The sequence below is a fragment of the Phallusia mammillata genome, chromosome 2 (genome assembly GCF_965637545.1).
Source record: "Phallusia mammillata chromosome 2, kaPhaMamm4.hap1.1, whole genome shotgun sequence".
In the NCBI taxonomy this organism is placed as follows: domain Eukaryota; kingdom Metazoa; phylum Chordata; class Ascidiacea; order Phlebobranchia; family Ascidiidae; genus Phallusia; species Phallusia mammillata.
In genome coordinates this window covers 12,452,404-12,472,698 of record NC_137253.1, presented here as the reverse complement: position 1 = coordinate 12,472,698, position 20,295 = coordinate 12,452,404, and the positions used below count along the sequence as shown (strand labels likewise).

The window sequence follows — 20,295 nt, the reverse complement described above, 5'->3', positions numbered from 1 at the left end:
CATAACATGCAAGAAGAATGATAACGCGTGACCTAATTTTAACAAAAATTTACATGCCATGACAGACTTCAGGCTGGTAAAGCCAATTTAAGCATTTGTCAAGATAAATGTTTACTTTACGGAATCTACCGTTGGGATGGGCCAAAACGAAACCCATGATTTGCCCTGAGGTAAGTAATTAAACACTGTACCATGACATTTTTGAAGTTAGATTTGAAACAGTTTTAAAAGCAAAAACACAAAACATCATTGTTGTATTTATTTTTGCGAATTCTGTCACTACCTATAGCTACTACTCATCTCGAATCTGGAGCGAAAAATGTTATGCGCCAAGAAGGTTTGAAAAATAATATTAAACATCTTAATTATTATTAATACGCCGAAAATCTATTTTGGATAAATGGAATTTGTAAAGTACAAAAGGCTGTTTCGCATAATTTAGTTACGTTAAATCATTTTATTTACAGCACAAAAAGTCAACGCCAAAATCAAAGTATGTTTCTCGATTGGTTTGTTTTCCTGTAATATTTGGAGGCACATAGGTGTTGTTACAGTGACAAGTTTACTTCGCTTGAATTATTTATTTGAAACTGTTTCTTTCTTGGCATTTATTGTTATGCAGCTTGCTTAAAATATAAGTGCCTGTTGAAATTTATTTGTATATGATTTATGAGGATAATAAGCTAGCACATGCTTGCATTATTACAAATCATAATCACTCGTTTTTCCACAATTAGCACATGCATAAAAACACACGAAAAATAATCAATATAATATATGCTCTATATACTCAAAAATGTACATTATGTGCATTTTAATTTTGACTGAACAGTGTGTTGTTTATTTTTTAGATGACAGAAAACTGCTTATCATATCCATGAAACCTGCAATAGTGCCTTCTGAATGGGAACTTGACTTGTCTTCTGACTTCACTGTCGACTGTTGTTGCGTCAGAGATTCACTGCTTGAAACAGATTGCTCGGGCACAGGCCAAACCATCTCATGAAAGCTCGTTTCTTCTTTTACAGTGGATGATGTCACGTTGTGAGACGTATCAGCAAGTAAAGGCGACTTTTGTGGCAAACCTGTGGGCGTGTGCTTTTGTGACGTCATCTTGCTTGCACCAAACAAATCTGGTGATATTGTATTGTGCTGGGTTTTCTTCTGCTTTGGTAGCGTGATCTTCTTAGTGGGCTGTGATGACGTATCGCTTGCGGCTGGCCTCTTTTTTGCTTTGTTTGTAGAACCTTTCAAGTAAAGCGTCTTGACTTGATCTTGGTTGTGCCCACACAACTTCACAGATGGATTTTTGAGACATGCAACGTTGTTAAAAGACATCATCAGTTCGGGTGTGAAGAGGTCTTTGAAACTTTGCGTCGAAGTGGAAGAAATCGGCTGAAAAGGTTGAACGGAGATCGATTGCTTCTGTTGTTGCGAATCTCCAAACTTAAACGATGACGTTTCTCGCGGCTTGGCAGTACTGGGTATTTCACTTGACGTGGTTGGTTGTTGAGACGGAGCATATTTTGTAAAAGCAGACGACAGTGACGTAACATTGCTGACGTCAGGTTGATGAAGATTCCCTTTTGGAATTTGTATGCGATGTTGGTCTTTTACATTGGTCATTTTTTCTCCAGTACTTTTTGTACCCTTGGGAAGTTTTATCTTTTCAGTTGCCACGTCATAGCTTGCTGACGGTTTTTCATCCGTTGAAGTATTAAATTTGGGCGGTTGACGATCCTGTGCGGGATCGGTTATTTTGGATTGAGTTGTTTCGGTAAAAAAGAGGTTGAGAATTATTTTAATTGATTTAGGATCAAGTTTATCAAATGGAGTATTCTGCAATGCTTCACTGCCCGCCAACATGCTAAGCATCTCTTGCACCTAATAGAGAAAAAATATACTGGTTAAAAAAACATTTGTTTATTTTTTGTTCAGAAATTGCTTGCAATGTTGGTAATGCTTTTATAAAAAAATAACGGTTTTGAAAAAATCGCCAGTTTTAAACATTAAAAACAAGTCGCGTTTAAAATATACAAATAGTCGAAGTTGGCAATGTATTTGGCCAACCCCGTCCCTCTTCAGCACAAACTACTTAAAACAAGCGCATTTTAATTCCCCGGGTTTCGCTTCTTACAATTAAAATCACGGAAACGCATACAAGTTCATGTATTTTTATTCATGAAGACTTTTTGTGCGCTATGACATTTCTAATAACCTTATGGCCTAACCTATCATGAGAATTCTATACTAACCAAATGTTTTTTTCCCTATAACAAACTTATAACAAACAACTTATTACCATTTTCGGATTGACATCCTTTTTGTTTTGACCTCCAATGTCAGTCTTATTGTCGTCTTCAGTCTTCATGGACGTTTCCGAACTTTTTACAGCTTTTAAGACATCAGGTCTCTGGAATGAAACTATTGTTTTAGCATTTTTGTAAACAAATGGCATCAAAAATCGACCATTGACTTACGATTTATATTTTACTTGTCTGGCTAAAACCTGCTTTAAAACCTTTGTTCATTTATCATGCGTAACCCATAAAATGAGGTATTTACGAAACGAGAGGACCTAAGCCTTGAACACTAAATAAGTCCATACGCGTGACATGCTCTTCACCAATAACGGTGTATATTATGTCCAACCTGAGTTCTTTCGTCCAAAATGTCCTTGCGTTTGGCTTTCTTTCTTGCAATGACTGGAACTACCGACGACTGGAGATAGTCCGGGATTGGTATCATGTCAGTCATATAGCTTGGCTCGTTGTTGCGTCTGTTAGGGACAAACCGTTTACTTATGGTTCTCCACCATCATTATTCTATATTGCTTTGCGCTTTGTTAAGGTGTGGTGAGCATGGGATTGACTCTAAAAACCTTCCCTCAAAACGTTTGTATATCGTTGCTGGAAGACCTATGTCCTAGCGTGAATACATGACGTGCGGAAATATATTACCACTACAAAGTTGTAAACCAATTTAAAAATCAACATCATTTTAGGTTCCAAAAATAGGATTTGCACATTTTCTCTTACATCAACGTTACGCTATGAAACAACGTATCACTTTTATAACGTGTTTACTTAAAAAAAGTAAGTAAAGTAATTTTTTCAACCATATAGCTTACTTCATTATTCTGATGTATGCGTTAACCTTGTCACTTTCTTCTTTTACAAACAAGTCAGCGAGGTCGTCCAAATCGTCTTTGTTCTGCCCTGACAATACCACCTTAATTGCCCTGGCAACGTTCTGTCTGCCGATGGGACGCCGGTCTAACGGTATTCGAGCGATTCCAAAGAGCAAAGAAATTGCTGCCATTATTTGGGTTTCCTTTGATCCCAGCATGCTTAACATGGAGCTGGTAAGAAAGCGATCAAAAAACTCGGAAAAGTTGCTGAGAGTTTTACGAAAATCCTTGCTCCATTTTCGAGCTTCTTTGTCGCAAACTTTAAAAAGTTTTGCATCTGGCGAATTGTCCACTTTTTGTAGGACTTTAATCTTGACCAACGATTTTCCAGCGACTTTAAACCTGTGGAAATCCTTTCCAAGCCATTGATTGTCAGATAGAAATAAAAGACGATCCAGGATTGCATCACCAGTCGCATATGTGACGTCATGTTCTAGAGTGGATTTGTCGCCACGAGATGTTTCTTTAAAACTTCCATTGCCACCACCAACCAAGGAATCAAATGTTGTCCACCTTTCTGTGAATTGTAATATAGAATATGAAAGAAATATGTTGTGGTAGCAAAATAAGTATTCCATCAACATACTAACGATGGCAATCTGATAGTAGGTACTGCATTTACAAATGTATTTTAGCAAAACTACAACAACAAGATTGTAGCAGCTGCAGTGACACGAATAATCACAACTGTGACAAAATGTGCAAAGCTTTACCACCAGTGGTGGGTTTCAGCCGGTTCGCACCGGTTCTATAGAACCGTCTCACGAAATTTCAGCCAACCGGTTGGCACTACTGGTTAATGTCAATTGACATTTGGTGACAGAACCGGCTGAAAAAATATTACTTTTGTGATAGAGCCAGCTGACAAAAAAATTTAATTCCACCACTGATTACCACGTATAAACACAGCACATAATTTCGTTCAAAAGCAACTATGCCAGACAAATAACATCACCTACTTACCATTCATGATACAGCAATGTATCCTCACTTCAAGACCTAGCTTGTAAATTCTACAGCCTGTAAGCAGCAGTCCAATTTCAGTAATTCAGAAACGTCAGTTAAAGGGACGTGAGTAATACACGTAACGCACCACTTCCTGTGCAGTTTGTATCGATGAACAACAAATTACTCAAGCGCGTAAACGCTTTTTGTAGAACAATCTCACACAAAAGGTTAATATGTAACCAACGTATACTCTGTTTATGGACTAGTCACTAAAAAAATTCTGTATGTTTTGCAACCTAAGGTACCCCCCAATCAAAAATTATCCCCGTTTATATAAAAGTCTTGTATAACTTACGTGCGGCATATCTACGATGTGGCCTTTCTGACATTGCCATGGATATGCCATATTTGTTTTGTCTGGTAAAAGTCTGGTGAAGGGAATATAATCCTGAGGTAGATATACCACGTCTAATGCATAGGTAATCATGTTTGACTAATAATTTATTCTTATAACGGCAAGGAGCATTTTGAATGGACTTTGCACATTCTTTATTTTAATTTAACAGGATTAAAACAATTTTGCAGTGTTTAACGATAAAATAGTCCAATCGGAAATTTGGATTTAACAAAATTTGATGAAAATTATAATTTTGTTTGAATTGTTCTGAGGTTTGATATAAATTATTGCAGGATAAATTCGTTGTATTTTGTTTTGCATTTTTTGTGATGTAGCATTGTGTGATTTTCGGATAGCTGTGGATTTGAATTCTAATGTGCCGGATTTAGCATATTGCGCAGTTGTTTGTCGTCGCACCTCGCACGTTGCGCTCACGTTATTCTGTGACTGCTGTTCTTTGTATCTGAAGTAATCGCTTTCAGGCTCAATATTTTGTTTCAAATCAAAACGAAAACGAGTTTGAATTGTTTTACTGGAACTGTTGAAAATCTTAAAAGTGAGTAAACCCTTTGAATCATTGTCATTCATGAGAGAAGTTGCCTTGTCTTATTCTGTTGTTATTAAGAGAAATACCATGTCTGACTTCCTAGTGATTGTTTTTGTGTGGTTTTTGACATAGCTATTGCAGATTTCAACATTTAATTTGTTGTACACTAGTATGCAAAAGTAGAACTTTTTTACAAACCCAATTAATGCTAACTGTGGGCATACGAACAAATTCTAATTGGTGTATTGATTACCATGTATTGCCCATTTTCAACATACCAAAAAAGTGCTTTGTTTTACTACATAGAGATGACTTGGTAGCTATAGTATTGTTTCATATGACATAATGATTTTTGGTGTTTTGCAGGCAAGTGGTTCAACTATGAAGAAATTTGTGTGCTTAAAGTTTAGTAGCGGCTCAACAGACATAGTGCCACGCAGATGGATGGTTGGGTATTCTCAGTGTAAATGGCCGCCTGACTTAAATGCAGATATTAAAGCTTTAGCCAAAATTGAAGTTGAACCTGAGGAGGACTGGAAAGAACACAGTTGTGTGATTCTTTGTGAATCTAGTATGTAGTAATATGGTATTTACAAAAACACCCTTATTTAAATGAAAAATTTATCTTATTTTTTAAGATAGCTATCAAAAATGTGAGGAAAAGAGTTATACTACTGCAATCTTAAGTGAGACATCAGCAGATGAGGATTATACACCACCTCCACTTGTGAGAACAGACAGTCGAAGTATTTACAAACAAGCAGCAGCTCAAAATGATAATTGCATCAGAAAGCATAAAAGGTTTTTGGACATTAAAGGCTTTACATAGTTTGCTGCAGTTAAAACTGTTTTCTTTGTGTTATCAGGAAAAGTCCTCAAAAAGTTTTTCTCCAATCCAAGCATAACAAAGATCAAAGTGATGATTTAGTGTATGAGATCCGAAGTGGCTATGCTTTCATAGGAAAACAACTTCATGTTTTAAATGAAAAACTTGATCGACTTTGGTATTGGAATGTTACAATGAGCAGTAACTCTAGCACTTCAACTAAACTTTGGAAAATGGAACCTGCCTGTACAGAGGAAGAGCTGGAGGAAAATTTAAAGCAATCTCTGGTACAGTATTACTGTATTAAGTTAATTGTCATGCAGACTATAGAAAATGATTAACCTTTTTATAAACAGAATCCAAAGTTGTTGGCACAGCAAGTGGAGGTGAAGTGTCTTAGAGCAACCTTTCGCAACTTTTTGAAAGTATTCATGGCCAAAAACTTAGCTATGCAATTTTCTTGGTCTGGAATGGGAAGAAGCCGTCAACAAGTGAAACGAGCGTTTAAAAGCCACCAACTCTACACAATTTTTCAAGGTAAATTTGTCTGATCGAGGAGTTTCTTGTTCGGAATACTTTTAAAATGTAATTGCATTGTTATTGAGTTCCAAGGTAGTTTTATCATTTGCAGTTGAAAGTGTTGATTGGTGTTTTTAAGTAGTACAAAATATACTGAGTATTAACAAGTTTTCAGATATTTTAGTTATTACTTAATGTATAAATCTATTTGAAATGGCATGTCAATTTCCAGGTTTTGTTTGAACCATTTTTTAGTGTAACAATTTCAATATATTGTGCTTTTAATGCAATAAATGTTGCTCTTTTAATTGCTTTTATGATGTCTCTTTGAAAAACATTACTTTTTAGATGTTCTACACAACACTTGTTGCCATCAAGGTGCCAACAGAAAGGAAATAGCCAACGCAATAAAACGAGTGTTCAACAGAGTGGCTGATTGGGATGGCGGGAGGCAGCAACGCATGAAATCTACAGAACAAGCCTGAAGGAACACCTAATGGTCGTTTCATTGTGCTTATTCGTTTGAATAAAAGAGAATTTTATACAATAACGTGGTATTTATTTATAAGGTTAACTGAGATTATGTACTTTTCAAGTAATTTCTTACATAAATTAAGTGTGGCATTGCGAAGTGCCTTGTTAGAACAAGCTAGGTTCTTACATACAAAGTAGTACAAGGGCCATAACTGGCCGTTGTTGCATTTGAAACATATATGCCGAACATATACGTCAGGGCTATGCATGGGTTTAGCATATGGCCCAAGTCTTTTGACGAGGGAAAACGAATATAAGTTGCACAAGGCCCCTACATAAAAGCAAAAAAACTGGATTTACCCAACACACTCCAACAACTAGCAATTCAGTTGTTGTCGGACGTGAGTCAGCCACACTGTTTGTCAAGATGGTTACGAGCTGTTTGCCCACGCATGCGCAAGCGTATTGAACAACAGAGCATTAAGTTCAATAATGTGAACAAAATAAACACAAGATAGTACTTTCGTTTTATATGCTGAAACTGTACGGTTTGTATTTTACAGCTTGAATGTTACTGAACAAAAATTACTGCAGTCAAGCAATTAATGGCACTTTGCAAGATAACAACGTTTAACTCAATAGTTTTACTTTTACAAATCACAAGATTTTCAAAGGTTACTTGGGGCAAGTTACTGATGTTACTCTACTGCACGGTTATACTATGCATATCACCGTCTATGTATGTAGCAGTTAAAAAAATCATTTATACACGACTAGATATGCCTCGTACAGATAAAAAAGTTTTGTCAAACAGTGGTGTTGCCAGTATAGGATAGTTGTGTTGCAATCTTATATGTAGCCTAAGTCTTGTTGATTTATAGTTGCCTCGGCCGTTGTTGCCTGCCTGTGAATGAATTACTGGTCTTTTGTCTGGAACGAACAAACCCAAAAATACAATGCTACGTGCTTTATAGTTTATAGTTTTATACTATTTGACTCGATGTTGGTTATTGCGCAATTTTCTGTTGCACGCAATTGGGAAAAAAAGTTTCATGCTAGTTGGGTTCGCAAGAAAACAACAACAAAGTGTTTGGTGGAAAGTAAATCTGCGAAAATTACTCATTCAGCCGAATAACTTCGGCATACTGAAGCAACGACACATTTTCTCTGCAAGCTATTTTTTTTACATTTTCTTTGCAAGCCAATAGTTTACACATTAGTTGGTGCTTGCTTCAGGATATACTAAAATATAACAATACCTTATTACCTTCAGCATGTACATTCGAACTATTGTTGTATCACGGTCACTATAACGTAGCACAGTGAGTAACTAATTAGGATGCAGTGACATAAGAAGGGAAATGCGTAATAAATCTGAAGCACATAGCGTAGGGTTGCCATATTTTATGATACACAATCCCTGACAAAATTTATCTCAGTTGCGTTAACCCAGTGGCTCTCAAACTTTTTCGTTATTTTCTCTAAAGTTTAGAGTCTCAACCAGGGGTGTCCAACACGCGGCACGCGTGCCAAATGTGGCACGCAGAACATTATAATATGACACTCGAGCTTTTGTCAGTATTCAATAGGTACACTTCATGATTTCTCCCCCAACCAACTTTTTGTCTATTTTCTGAGTTTCACAAACAAGTTTACTTGCATTTGACATACGAATTTTCCCTTGACGAGTCCTTTTAACGTTCAACATATATGTTCAACACTACAGTGGCCAAATATCCGGAATTGCCGCGAATCGTTAATAAGTTAGCAAAATTTGACAACCTTCTGTTTCGTCTGGGAAAACCGGCAAAGGGTAACAGTAGTAGCCTACACGTGAAGAGCTGGGCTACAAACTGTAGAGAAGATTTGTACGCGTATAGGAAAGAGCCCAATAGTTGTCCAATAAAATATCCCGTGTTTACAAAAAAGACCAAACTTTGGCACGCGAGTATATTTAAAAACCAAAATTGGCACGGCAGTGTTTTCGAGTTGGACACCCCTGGTCTAAACGGTCCCTTTGCCATTAATTCGAGGGCTTGCGGTCCTTAAGCCTGAATGTGTTTTTCAGAAATAGGAAAATTGATTGCAGAATTTTCTGCATAACAATGATCTAAATCTGACATTACAGACAAGACAAAAAACATTGTGCGCGAACAATTGCATTTTTGTTAGTTGTCATGCAATAAAGCTTATTGTTTGGCAATGGAGACGGTCAATTCTCAATTTCACTTTGATTTAAACTTATTTAGTTGCACAAACTGTCGCTAAATTAGAATATAGAATTACTTCCAGCTTTTTGCGGTTCCCGCAAAATTGCCTAACGGAGCCCTAAAGCAATGCTTGTCAACCTTTTTTGAAGCGGTACACCCTTTAAACGTTCACTCAAAATTTGTACACCCCAGTGAAAAAATTATTCAACCCTGTAACACACTGATTCTGTGGTCCTAACAGAAATAATGATGAGCAAAATACCAACAAGCCATAATCCACTTTCTACTTCAAAAAGAACTACCATTGCCATCGATTATGAAGTGAAATGTTAAACTATGACGTCACAAATAGAGTTGTAGCTTAAAATCTACGTACACTTGATATGCACGTTGTGCCATATATTGTACACTCCAGTCAGTCTGTTAAACTGAAACTTGCCTATTGTGATACCTAGTCATAGGTTTATTATATTTTGTATCTGGTACACCCCAGTACACCCCATCAAAGTGGTACACCCTTTAAAAATTATGGTACACCCTGGGGTGTACAATACACCCGATTGAAATGCACTGCCCTAAAGGACCGCGGACCCCATGTTTGAGAACCGTTGGGTTAACCTTTTTGCGATCCAATTACTTCTGTTGCGGAATAAATTTAGAATATTCGGAAGTCACGCCGACACCCACACGAGAAAACGTTAGATACGATACTCTGATCCTTGTCAATTAACTTTCTGCGTAGGCTTCTCTTTAGTTAAGTTTATTAGGCTCAGCTTGCTACTCTCACTATCCTTGAAACAATAAGCACATATATCACGGGTCGCCAACCTTGGCCACTCTAAAAACTATTCGGACCAATTTCAAATTGTCACAGAAAAAACACACTGGGAGCCGCCCTTTTAAAAACCTTTTTTAATTTGAAATAAAATGCCACTGTAAAAACGTTTTTATATCTCACGACATGCGACTTTTTGTTGTTATTTAATTCCTTGCTTATTAGGTACACAGTTAAAGCAAATGAAACTTCCCACGTTCCCACGTAGCATCGCTGTGTTTTCTTGGGTAGATACTTTAACGCCAAAAACTATAGCGGCACTGGAGTCCGGTTTACTTTAGGTCAAATGTCAAATAGTTTATAATAGTTTAATTTTTTGCAGACTTGTAGAAATGCCGGCAGTTATTCGGGTCAGGTGAAGGTTTAAAATCATAAATAACGTTAAAATAACGTTAAAAACCAATTCGAAAGCGGCAGTGTCAGCAATGTCAGTAGTGTTCTGTTCTCAGTTTAGTGTTTTCGTCTCACTTTGTTTTGTTGTGTTTTTACTTTTCTTTTGCTTTTATTGATGTATTACCTTGTGGATTTTATAGGAACTGAAGATGCCATTAGGCGAAATATATATATTCCATTTAATTCATTGACGGATTTCGTAACTTGGAAAATGCTTTCCCTTCTTAGTTAACGTTAAAAACAAGCATTTTCCAAACATTTGACCTGGCGTTACCTTCTTGACCTGAAGTAAACCGGACTCTAGTGCCGCTAGTTTTTGGCGTCAAAGTATCTATCGTTTTCTTGAGACGCGGATTTTTGTTTCTGTATTTAACGCGTTTTGTTAGATAACTAGTAACAAACAGGTATTGTTACGCGCGCACACACACTGCAAAACGAAACAGTAACCTTGTGCGTTAACCTGCGCGCCACCAGTTGACCTCTTTACGTTTCATGGTATAGACGAGGTTGTAGTTAACTACTATAAATTTTCTCCATTGGTACATTAATCTCATAGTATAATCTATATTTTTTTCTTAAATTCTTGACTTTTAAGTACATTTTAACATTTCTCCCTGACGCAGATTCAAACACTAAATGACATGTCTGGGAAAATCCTGACGTATGGCAACCCTAACATAGCGTTCAGAAGGACCCCGCAAGCGTCAATGTCTCATGGTAAACCATATATCTTTAAAGTGTTCCTTAAACTTGGGAGTAGGTTTAAGTTTAAATTTATTGTTACGCAACAGTTAGCCTAGGTCAGGGGTGTCCAAAATTTTTTTGATGGGGGCCAATTTTTACCAGGTGAAGAAGCCCGCGGGCCAACGTATTTTAGAATTAGACCCAAATATACGGGATTTAGGGAAATTGTGGGATTTTGTTGCGTCAGCACTATGTATGCTTCCGTTTTACTGGTAAATAAAGTTCCATGGAAGGCTTTTGCGTGAAGTCGCAAGTGGCCAAAACCCCAAAACATAATCCAAACTATGGCGGGCCATACGCATTACAATTTAAAAAAAAACAGCCGCGGGCCACGCGAAATGCCGTCGGGGGCCGCATTTGGCCCGCGGGCCGCACTTTGGACACCCCTGGCCTAGGTCCTAGGCCAGTGGTTCTCAACCAGTGGGCCATGGTAGCATTTTGATTGGGCCACAGACCAACCAAATAGAAAGCTGTTTGTTAAGAATTTACTTTCATTTGTGTCACTACACTCAATTTTACAAGAATAATGGCTTGGGAAGGAATTGAGAAGGAATGTTTTTGTTTTGTTTTTTGTCCTGAACCTATTTTATAGTTGTTTTCTTTCTATCTTAAAAATTTACTGGGCCACAGAATTTTTTTTGCAATGAAAGTGGGCCACGAAAGAAAAAAGGTTGAGAACCACTGTCCTAGGCCCTAGGAAAATAAAAAAGGTGCTAAGGAAAGTCAAAAACCTAACGCATTTCTTGTAAAAATAGGCGATCAATATGAGTTATACCAATCTGTTCGGTCGATACCATATGTTGGGAAACGCTTTTGTAGAGCATTAACGGTAATAAATGAACAATAAAGTTTACAAAAGTGAAGAAATGTGGGCTCAGCACGCATACTAAGTAACGAGTAATCATTAACTTTGTAGCAGTGAATTTTGAGTGAAATAAGTTTTGATAAGTACTGGTACTATTTCGCATTCAGATTATTACTAACTGCTTTGACAAAGCAGCAAAGCATGTTATGTAAAGAATTGAATTGAATTGTTGCAGTTAATAATAAACACTTTTCGATAATAAGAAGTTAAACTTTTTGGAATCAAGTAAAGTATATCTAGTGATATAATTTTGTGAAGGACTGATGCAATTGGTATGTTTTGTAAAGCGTTACTGACTGTGATAAAAAATAGGTGCATTTTTAACATGAGTGCCTGAAAATACTTTGCAGGATGTCTAAAGGTAGAAAAACTCTACTGAATAACATGATGGCCATAAATTTTCAAAGTGATAAAAAGATTAAGAACATTTTTGGGCCTATGTAAAGTGAAACTAACTTCTACAAGAATTAACATAATCATCATTTCAACTTTATAGTACTTCTGAAGTACTACAACCCTGAAGTGAAATTAGTGAGACATCATGGTTTATGTTTATCACGTGAACATTAGCTACACTGTCTAACTAAAAACAACGCTGTCAAAAAATTTTAATAAGGAGCATTTTATTGTCGGCAAATTGTTTACAACAAACATTTGACCAATGACAAGTTATCACTTATAAGTGCGTATTCCTTCCCTTCAGTTTCTCATATTTCTGGTAATCCATCCACGACAATCAGCGATCTGCGCGACAAATACCAACAGATAACATTTAAAGACTTTTACTACCCCTTCAATATTATGTAAGAATTTCTTGTAATACACCCACCTTTGTGTAGACTGCAGGTAAACCCTGACCACAAGGAGTTGTTCCGTATGAAACTATGCCGTGCACGTAGTATTGGTTGTCTGAATGTCGACAGACCATTGGACCGCCACTGTCACCCTGGATAAACATTATTATTAATAAATTTATTCTTTTGTTCGTACATACGTCTATTAGCAAAATAGCTTACCTCGCAAGAATCTTCACCAACATTATAGGACCCGCAAAATCGTGTTTGGCAACCACTCACTACACGACCACCGTACTTTGCTGAGTTGGTCCTAGTGAAAAATGAGCAAACGTTTGTCGACATTAAATGGGTGACTAGCTTTCTAAGTGTGTCAGATGTACTTCCTGATGCTACAAAAAGAAGCAAAAACGCTTTGAAGGCAAACAGTTAAAAAGGTAGAATCCACACATTATCATTATCCTTTTTATCGCACGTTTGAAACAACAAATCAAATCATTTTTTTGAATTCTTTGTGCGCGGGGTAGGCTACATCAACAATATAGAAAATCGTTGTTTTAGTTCAAGGGTGTCCAACTCGAACACACCGCCGTGCCAAATATAGTTTTGAAATATACTCGCGAACGTTTGGTACTTTTGCCAAACCATTTCTTAAACGTCTTAACGGTAAGGGCTCAATTTATGATAATCCAAACACATTTTATTATGTTTATGCGATACAGCATACAAATAGTTTAAAACGGGGCTTCAGTTTTGTCAAAAATCGAACAATTTAATTAGTAGATTGTTTAACTTTACTACTGATAATCTTTACTGAAGTTAGAATAAAGGCCAATAAGAATCAATAGAAACAAATTTAGTTGCGCGACAAATCCTAATGTTTACCATCTGGATTTGCCAAAGCTTGTGTGCCATTTACAAATGCTCTGCGTGTCACATTTGGCAAGAGTGCCACGTGTTGGACACCCCTGTTTTAGATGCACTGTTTACCAGTTGTTTGTCCCCATCCCAATGTGTAACATTTGCCTGCTGCAAAGTACGGCATAGGGGAGTTGCATCCTCCAGGTGCAGCCAAGTTTGCTAAACCCACGTATCGGTTGATTGTAGCTGCCCTTAACAACTGTAACAACAATAAGCAATTTTTGTATGCTCTGTACGCCCAATTTGTTATGATGCCAATTTTCACAGGTTTTTTGAAACGTGATAAATTATATCCAGCGGAAAGTTGTTACCAATTACCAGTGCACGCAGTTTACACGATGGAGACATGTATAGCTTTTAGTGGATTTGTAGCTTGCATGCGATTTTTCTTTATTGAAGAAAGCTTAAAAAGTCTTTAACGTGATAAGTTATAGCTGATTTCTTTATCAAGAAACGGTATTGCTTACCTTAACCAGTGCGATGTCAAATACGTAAGTATAAGAACCGTCAAATCTCGCGTGTGTTACGAGTCTTGATATATTGAAGTTTTGTTCGTTTGCTGAAGTGACTGATCTCGAGTATTCTCCCAATCTCACTCCGTATAAATTGCGGTCAGGTCTTAAAAACAAACGTCAAGTTGTTTTTGGTTGAAGCTTTGATGATGGTGTTCGGCCAGAGTTGCATGTCGGGCCAGGCTTTTCGGACCGGGTTCGGGCGGGGTTCGGGCCGGGTTCGGGCCGTGTTCGGGCTTAGGTGTTTGTGAGAAAACGGGCTTAATACGGGTCTGACTTTACGTTCGGTGTCTGCCATTTAAAAAAAATAACTCACTCAGCTAAGTAACTCTGGCTTTGACCGAATGCCCACCCTACTCTAAAACGTATTGTATACCCCAAGTTTGTAGAGCAATAGCTTATTTATGTATTGTTTACCCCATTGTCTACTATTATGTTTTGTGTTTGTTGGTTTTTTTTTTCTTTCTCATCCTTTGTTGCAAGGCTTTCGTGGATAGGCTTGTCAATCGAAATTTCGTGCCTAAACGGGCTTCGCAAAAACGTTTCGGGTTCGGGCCGGGCTTCGGGCTCAGATTTCGGGCCCGATTGCAACTCTGGTTCGGCCTATTACGGTAAAAAAAACATAAGCGTGACTTACGTTCCGAAGCAGTGAGCAGCCGTTAGCACCCATTGATTGCTGATAAGTGATCCTCCGCATATATGTTTGTCGGGATGTCCTGCTTTTCGCTGATATATATAAGCCATAAAAGGCCAATCTCCCTCAGTAGTTGCTGATCCACCTAAAACATAAGAAACGTACATTTTGCGTAATATTTTTTTATAACTGGCAATCATTTTAATACCGACCTAAAATTCTTGCCCCTGGAGCACCCATGCTTGTACCTAAAAAAGACTCAATTATTCATCTCACGGCGAATAAAAAAACAACCAACGAAAAATGTGCAAACCTGACACTGCATGAGTGAAAAGTATGAATATGCCCAACACAATGAGCAACATAATGCTTGGTTCATACGCTAGTTGTTTCATCTTTACTGATAGTTTTTGCAGATTCAGTTTATCGATGACGTTTATTTTTTGCTTCCGTACATGTACGTATACTGCAAAAGATATAACCTACGTTAGGTATTTTTTCAAAAAGCAACAACGTTAAAGACCTATTTCGACAGCAAACGTGTTGGTCACGATAAAAAACGATCAATTGCATTTCGTTATACCTGTTTCATGCCACACACATCCATTATATAGGAATTTGCCATAAATAAATAACAATGAGACACCTTTGTAAGCAAATTTCAAGCTCCTAATGTAGCAAAACAATCATGTTCGCGTTAAGTTTGGACGCGTTTCGAAATGTTTAGGCGGCACAGACAAGCACTATAAATCGCCAGTAGGCAAAGCATTGATAACAATGCGTTCTTTGACGATGTAATGATGGTACGTGCCATAACATGCAAGAAGAATGGTAACGCGTGATCTAATTTTAACAAAAATTTACATGCAGTGACAGACTTCCAGGCTGTTAAATTCATTTTAAGTATTTGTTGAGATAAATGTTTGCTTTACGGAATCTACCATTGGGATGGGCCATAACGAAACCCATGATTTGCCCTGAGGTAAGTAATTAAACTCTGTACCATGATATTTTTGAAGTTAAATTTGAAACAGTTTGAAAAGCAAAAACACAAAACCTCATTGTTCTATTTATTTTTGCGAATTCTGTCACCACCTAGCTATACTACTTATCTCGAATCTGCTGGAGTGAAAAATGTTATGCGACACTAAGATTTGAAAAACAATATTAAACAACTTAATTGTTAATACGCAGAAAATCTTTTTCTTTGAAAAATGGGATTTGTTTTTTTCCTCCAAAATGACAACACCGTTTTGAGTTTAACCTTTTGTTACCAAGGTGCTTCCGATCGCAACTGTGCTATGTCATTATAAAACACACACAATATAATGTAAAGGTGTTGTTACAGCAACAAGTTTACTTCGCTTGAATTATTTGTTTGGAACTGTTTCCTTCTCGACAGTGTTATGCAAATTGCTTTAAAATATGTGCCTGTTGAAACTTATTTATATTTGTTTTATTATGATAATAAGCTCCCATATGCTTACATTATTACAAATCATAATCGTTCGTTTTTGCACAATCAAACACATGCATAAAAACACACGAAAAATAATCATTAAAAATCATATGCTCTATATATTCAAAAATGTACACTATGTGCATTTTAATTTTAAAGAAACAGTGTGTTGTTTATTTCTTAGCTGACAGAAAACTGCTTATCATATCCATGAAACCCGCAATGGTGCCTTCTGAAAGGGAACTTGACTTGTCTTCTGACGTCACAGTCGACTGTTGTTGCGTCAGAGATTCACTGCTTGGAACAGATTGCTCGGGCACAGGCCAAACCATCTCATTAAAGCTTGTTTCTTCCTTCACAGTGGATGATGTCACATTGTGTGAAGTACCAGCAAGTAAAGGCGACTTTTGTGGCGAACCTGTGGGCGTGTGCTTTTGTGACGTCATTTCACTGGCTCCAAATAAGCCTGGTGATATTGTGTTGTGTGTTTTCTTCTGCTTTGGTAAAGTGATCTTCTTAGCGACCTGTGGGGACGTATCGGTTGCTGCCGGCCTCTTTTTTGCTTTTTTTGCAGAACCTTCTAGTAAAGCGTTGCGAATCTTGGCTTGATCTTGATTGTGGTCAAACAACTTCACAAATGGAGCTATGTCGCCAGCCAGCTTGGAGCATGCTGCGTTGTTTGAAGACGACACCAGCGGGGGCGGGGGGTCGTGTTTGGCACTTTGTGTAGAAGTGGAAGAAATCGGCTGAAAAGGTTGAACGGAGATCGATTGCTTATGTTGTTGCGAATCTCCAAACTTAAACGACGACGTTACACGCGGCTTGGCAGGACTGGGCATTTCACTTGACGTGGTTGGTTTTTGAGACGAAACATAATTTGTGAATGCAGACATAAGTGACGTAACATTGCTGACGTCAGTTTGATGGAGATTTCCAGTTGGAAGCTGTATGCGAGGTTGCTCTTTCTTTGTCATTTTCTTGCCGGAACTTTTTGAACCCTTGGGCGGTTTTATCTTTTTGGTTGCCACGTCATAGCTTACTGATGGCTTTTCATCCGGTGACGTATCAGATTCGGGCGGTTGGCGGTCCTGTACGGGATCGGTTATTTTGGATTGAGTTGTTTCAGTAAAAAAACGTCTGAGTATTTTTTCCATTGATTCAGGATCAAGTTTATCAAATGGAGTATTCTGCAATCCTTCGCTGCCCGTCAACATGCTAAACATCTCTTGTATCTAGACCCAGGAAAAAAATATTGATTAAACAAACACTACATTGAGCAAGCATTGTTTTTTGTTCCAAAATTCCGAAATTGTTAATGCTTTCATAAAAAATTAAATAGTTTCAAGAAAATCGCCAGTTTTAATCATTAAAAAGAAGACACGTTTAGAACATACAAATAGTCCAAATTGGCAATGTATATGGCCAACCCCGTCCCTCTTCAGCACAAATTACTTAAAACAAGCGCAATTCCCCGGGTTTCGCTTCATACAATTAAAATCACGGAAACGCATACAAGTTCATTTATTTCACACATTTACTTTTAGTCATGTAGACTTTTTGTGCGCTATGACATTTCCAATAACGTAATAATACAAGAGAATTCGAAACTTACCAAATGTTTTTGTTGCTATAACAAACTTATAACAAACAACATATTACCATTTTCGGATTAACATCTTTTTTATTTTGACTGTCCATTTCGGTCTTATTGTCGTGTTGAGTCTTCATGGACGTTTCCAAACTTCTTTGAGCTTGCAAGACATCAGGTGTCTGAAATGAAACATTTCAAAAATCGACCATTGGGTAGTCATTTACAATTTATATTGTAGTTGATAAATTGGGCCTGATTAAAGTAGAGACTTTTATTTCAGTCGTAACACTCTACTGGTGTTACATATTAACTACAACATAAAACGGCCATTTCTATCCGAGATAAGTGCGGTTTGGTAAAAACCTGCTTTAAAACCTTTGTTCATTTATCATGCGTAACCATTAAAATCGGTTATTTACAAAACGAGACAGGCCTAAGCCTTGAACACAAAATAAGCGCATACGCGCGACATGCGCTTGACCAATAACGGTGTATATTATGCCCAACCTCAGTTCTTTCGTCCAAAATGTCTTTGCTTTTGGTTTTCTTTCTTGCAACAACTGGAACTGCCGACGACTGGAGATTTTCCGGGGTGGGAATCATGTCAGTCATATAGCTTGGCTCGTTGTTGCGTCTGTTGAGGACAAACTGTTTACCTATGGTTCTCCACAAACATTATACTATATTGCTCTGCGCTTTGTTAAAGTGTGATGAGCATGGGATTAACTGTTGATGCCAGAAATCGGGTTTCAAATACAACACCTAAAAAAGACTTTACCTTTTCTCAAAATGTTTGTATGTAACAGCTGGAATACCTATGTCTCAGCTTAAATACATAGCGTTAAATACAGTACAAAGTTGTGAGCCAATTATAAAATCAACTGCATTATAAGTTGGTAATAATATGATTTGTACATTTTTCTCTTACATCAACGTTAAGCTATAAAAGAAAGTATCACTTTTAAAACGTGTTCATTTAACCAAACATGGTAAATATATATTTTTAATACAGTTTACCTCATTATGCTGATGTAGGCATTAACCTTGTCGCTTTCTTCTTTTACAAACAAGTCAGCGAGGTCGTCTAAATCGTCTTTGTTCTGCCCTGACAACACCACCTTAATTGCCCTGGCCACGTTCTGTCTTCCGATGGGACGCCGGTCTAACGGTATTCGGGCGATTTCAAATAGCAAAGAAATTGCTGCCATTATTTGGGTTTCATCTGATCCCAGCATGCTTAACATAGAGCTGGTAAGAAAGCGATCAAAAAACTCGGAAAAGTTACTGAGAATTTTACGAAAATCTTTGCTCCATTTTCGAGCTTCTTTGTCGCAAACCTTAAAAAGTTTTGCATCTGGGAATTTGTCTACTTTTTGTAGGACTTTAATCTTAACCAACGATTTTCCAGCGACTGTAAACCGGTGGAAATCCTTTCCAAGCCATTGGTTGTCAGATAGAAATAAAAGGCGATCCAGGATAGCATCACCAGTCGCATGTGTGACGTTATGTTCCAGAGTGGATTTGTCGCCACGAGACGTTTCTTTAAAACTTCCATTGCCACCAACAACCAAGGAATCAAATGTTGTCCACTTTTCTGTAAAGTGCAACACAGAAAATTAAAAAATACATTGTGGCAGCAATATTCAAACACAGCAAAAAATGGCAAATCTTGGTATACCTATAGACAGGGTTGCCATCGACATGGATAAAATAAGGATAACCGCAAAATTAATTTTCATACAAAACGAAACAAACGTTTTCGAACAAATCTTTGCATTTATACGAGCCATGGCATGTCATATGCCATATATTTTGCCAGAAACAATCTGTTGCAGCAACTTCTTGTTCGTACCAAATCCTTCGTGCAACGCACGACAGCTTAGATCTAGGTTTACTTTTCTCTGTTTGACTTTCATTTCACTAAGTTTGTTTCTTGTAGTTGAAAATTTAAAATGAGGACAAATAATTTTTACTAAGACATTACCCTTCAAAATAAGGACAAATCCTAGAAATAAGGACGGTATGGTATGATGCCTATAGGTACTACTTTTACAAAAGAATTTCAGCAGCAGCAACAACGTAGCAGCTGTTGTAACATTAATATCCATCACTGTGGCAAAATGTGCAAATCATTCCCACGTATAAACACAGCACAATATTTCGTTCAAAAGCAACTATGTCAGAAAAGAGTCACCAACTTACCATTCATGACACAACAATGTATTCTCACTTCAAGGCCTAGTTTGTAAACTCTACAGCCTGTAAGCAGCAGTCCAATTTCAGTAATTTAGAAACGTCAGTTAAAAGAATATGAGCAATACACGTAACGCACCGTTCCCTGTACAGTTTGCATCAATGAACAACAAATTACTCAAGCGCGAAAACGAATTTTGTAGAAAACCCACACTCAAAAGGTTAATATGTAACTAACGGATT

The 20,295-nt window shown here is 37.4% G+C and overlaps 3 protein-coding genes and 1 pseudogene across 4 annotated transcripts; 1 reads left to right on the top strand and 3 right to left on the bottom strand.

Annotated features, from left to right (window-relative positions):
* Nucleotides 1-244: 244 nt before the first annotated feature.
* On the bottom strand, nt 245-4,227 carry LOC145214369 (uncharacterized). Its single transcript, XM_080082883.1, has 5 exons — nt 4,154-4,227; nt 3,131-3,707; nt 2,653-2,779; nt 2,303-2,413; nt 245-1,884 (listed from the first exon to the last, which is right to left on the bottom strand). The coding sequence occupies exons 1-5, from the start codon at nt 4,158-4,160 to the stop codon at nt 841-843; spliced, it is 1,866 nt and encodes a 621-aa protein (XP_079939009.1). The 5' UTR covers nt 4,161-4,227; the 3' UTR covers nt 245-840.
* An 878-nt stretch (nt 4,228-5,105) lies between these two features.
* On the top strand, nt 5,106-6,977 carry LOC145213946 (uncharacterized; annotated as a pseudogene). Its single transcript, XR_013856930.1, has 5 exons — nt 5,106-5,653; nt 5,721-5,883; nt 5,949-6,195; nt 6,265-6,445; nt 6,776-6,977. The product of XR_013856930.1 is annotated as an uncharacterized LOC145213946 (transcript).
* Nucleotides 6,978-12,611: 5,634 nt separating this feature from the next.
* On the bottom strand, nt 12,612-16,169 carry LOC145214372 (trypsin I-P1-like). The gene is made up of 8 exons (XM_080082884.1): nt 15,123-16,169; nt 15,022-15,057; nt 14,813-14,954; nt 14,131-14,281; nt 13,733-13,862; nt 12,965-13,134; nt 12,778-12,894; nt 12,612-12,692 (listed from the first exon to the last, which is right to left on the bottom strand). Exons 1-8 carry the CDS (start codon nt 15,202-15,204, stop codon nt 12,648-12,650), a joined length of 873 nt encoding a protein of 290 aa, XP_079939010.1. The 5' UTR covers nt 15,205-16,169; the 3' UTR covers nt 12,612-12,647.
* A 74-nt stretch (nt 16,170-16,243) lies between these two features.
* Nucleotides 16,244-20,083, bottom strand: LOC145214368 (uncharacterized). Its single transcript, XM_080082882.1, has 5 exons — nt 20,062-20,083; nt 18,877-19,453; nt 18,367-18,493; nt 17,928-18,038; nt 16,244-17,500 (listed from the first exon to the last, which is right to left on the bottom strand). The coding sequence occupies exons 1-5, from the start codon at nt 20,066-20,068 to the stop codon at nt 16,442-16,444; spliced, it is 1,881 nt and encodes a 626-aa protein (XP_079939008.1). The 5' UTR covers nt 20,069-20,083; the 3' UTR covers nt 16,244-16,441.
* Nucleotides 20,084-20,295: the final 212 nt, after the last annotated feature.

Excerpts from the sequence above, each read along its gene's own strand:
- LOC145214368 (XM_080082882.1), bottom strand. Across the intron at positions 18,494-18,876 it reads GCCTACATCAGCATAATGAG|ACGCAACAACGAGCCAAGCT; the intron begins GTAAACTGTATT and ends TGTCCTCAACAG. Across the intron at positions 17,501-17,927 it reads AAGATGTTAATCCGAAAATG|ATACAAGAGATGTTTAGCAT; the intron begins GTAATATGTTGT and ends TCCTGGGTCTAG.
- LOC145214369 (XM_080082883.1), bottom strand. Across the intron at positions 2,414-2,652 it reads TTTTGGACGAAAGAACTCAG|AGACCTGATGTCTTAAAAGC; the intron begins GTTGGACATAAT and ends GTTTCATTCCAG. Across the intron at positions 1,885-2,302 it reads AGGATGTCAATCCGAAAATG|GTGCAAGAGATGCTTAGCAT; the intron begins GTAATAAGTTGT and ends TTTCTCTATTAG.
- LOC145214372 (XM_080082884.1), bottom strand. The coding sequence starts at position 15,204 with ATGAAACAACTAGCGTATGAACCAAGCATTATGTTGCTCATTGTGTTG. Across the intron at positions 14,955-15,021 it reads TCCAGGGGCAAGAATTTTAG|GTGGATCAGCAACTACTGAG; the intron begins GTCGGTATTAAA and ends CTTATGTTTTAG. Across the intron at positions 14,282-14,812 it reads GCTGCTCACTGCTTCGGAAC|ACCTGACCGCAATTTATACG; the intron begins GTAAGTCACGCT and ends TTTGTTTTTAAG.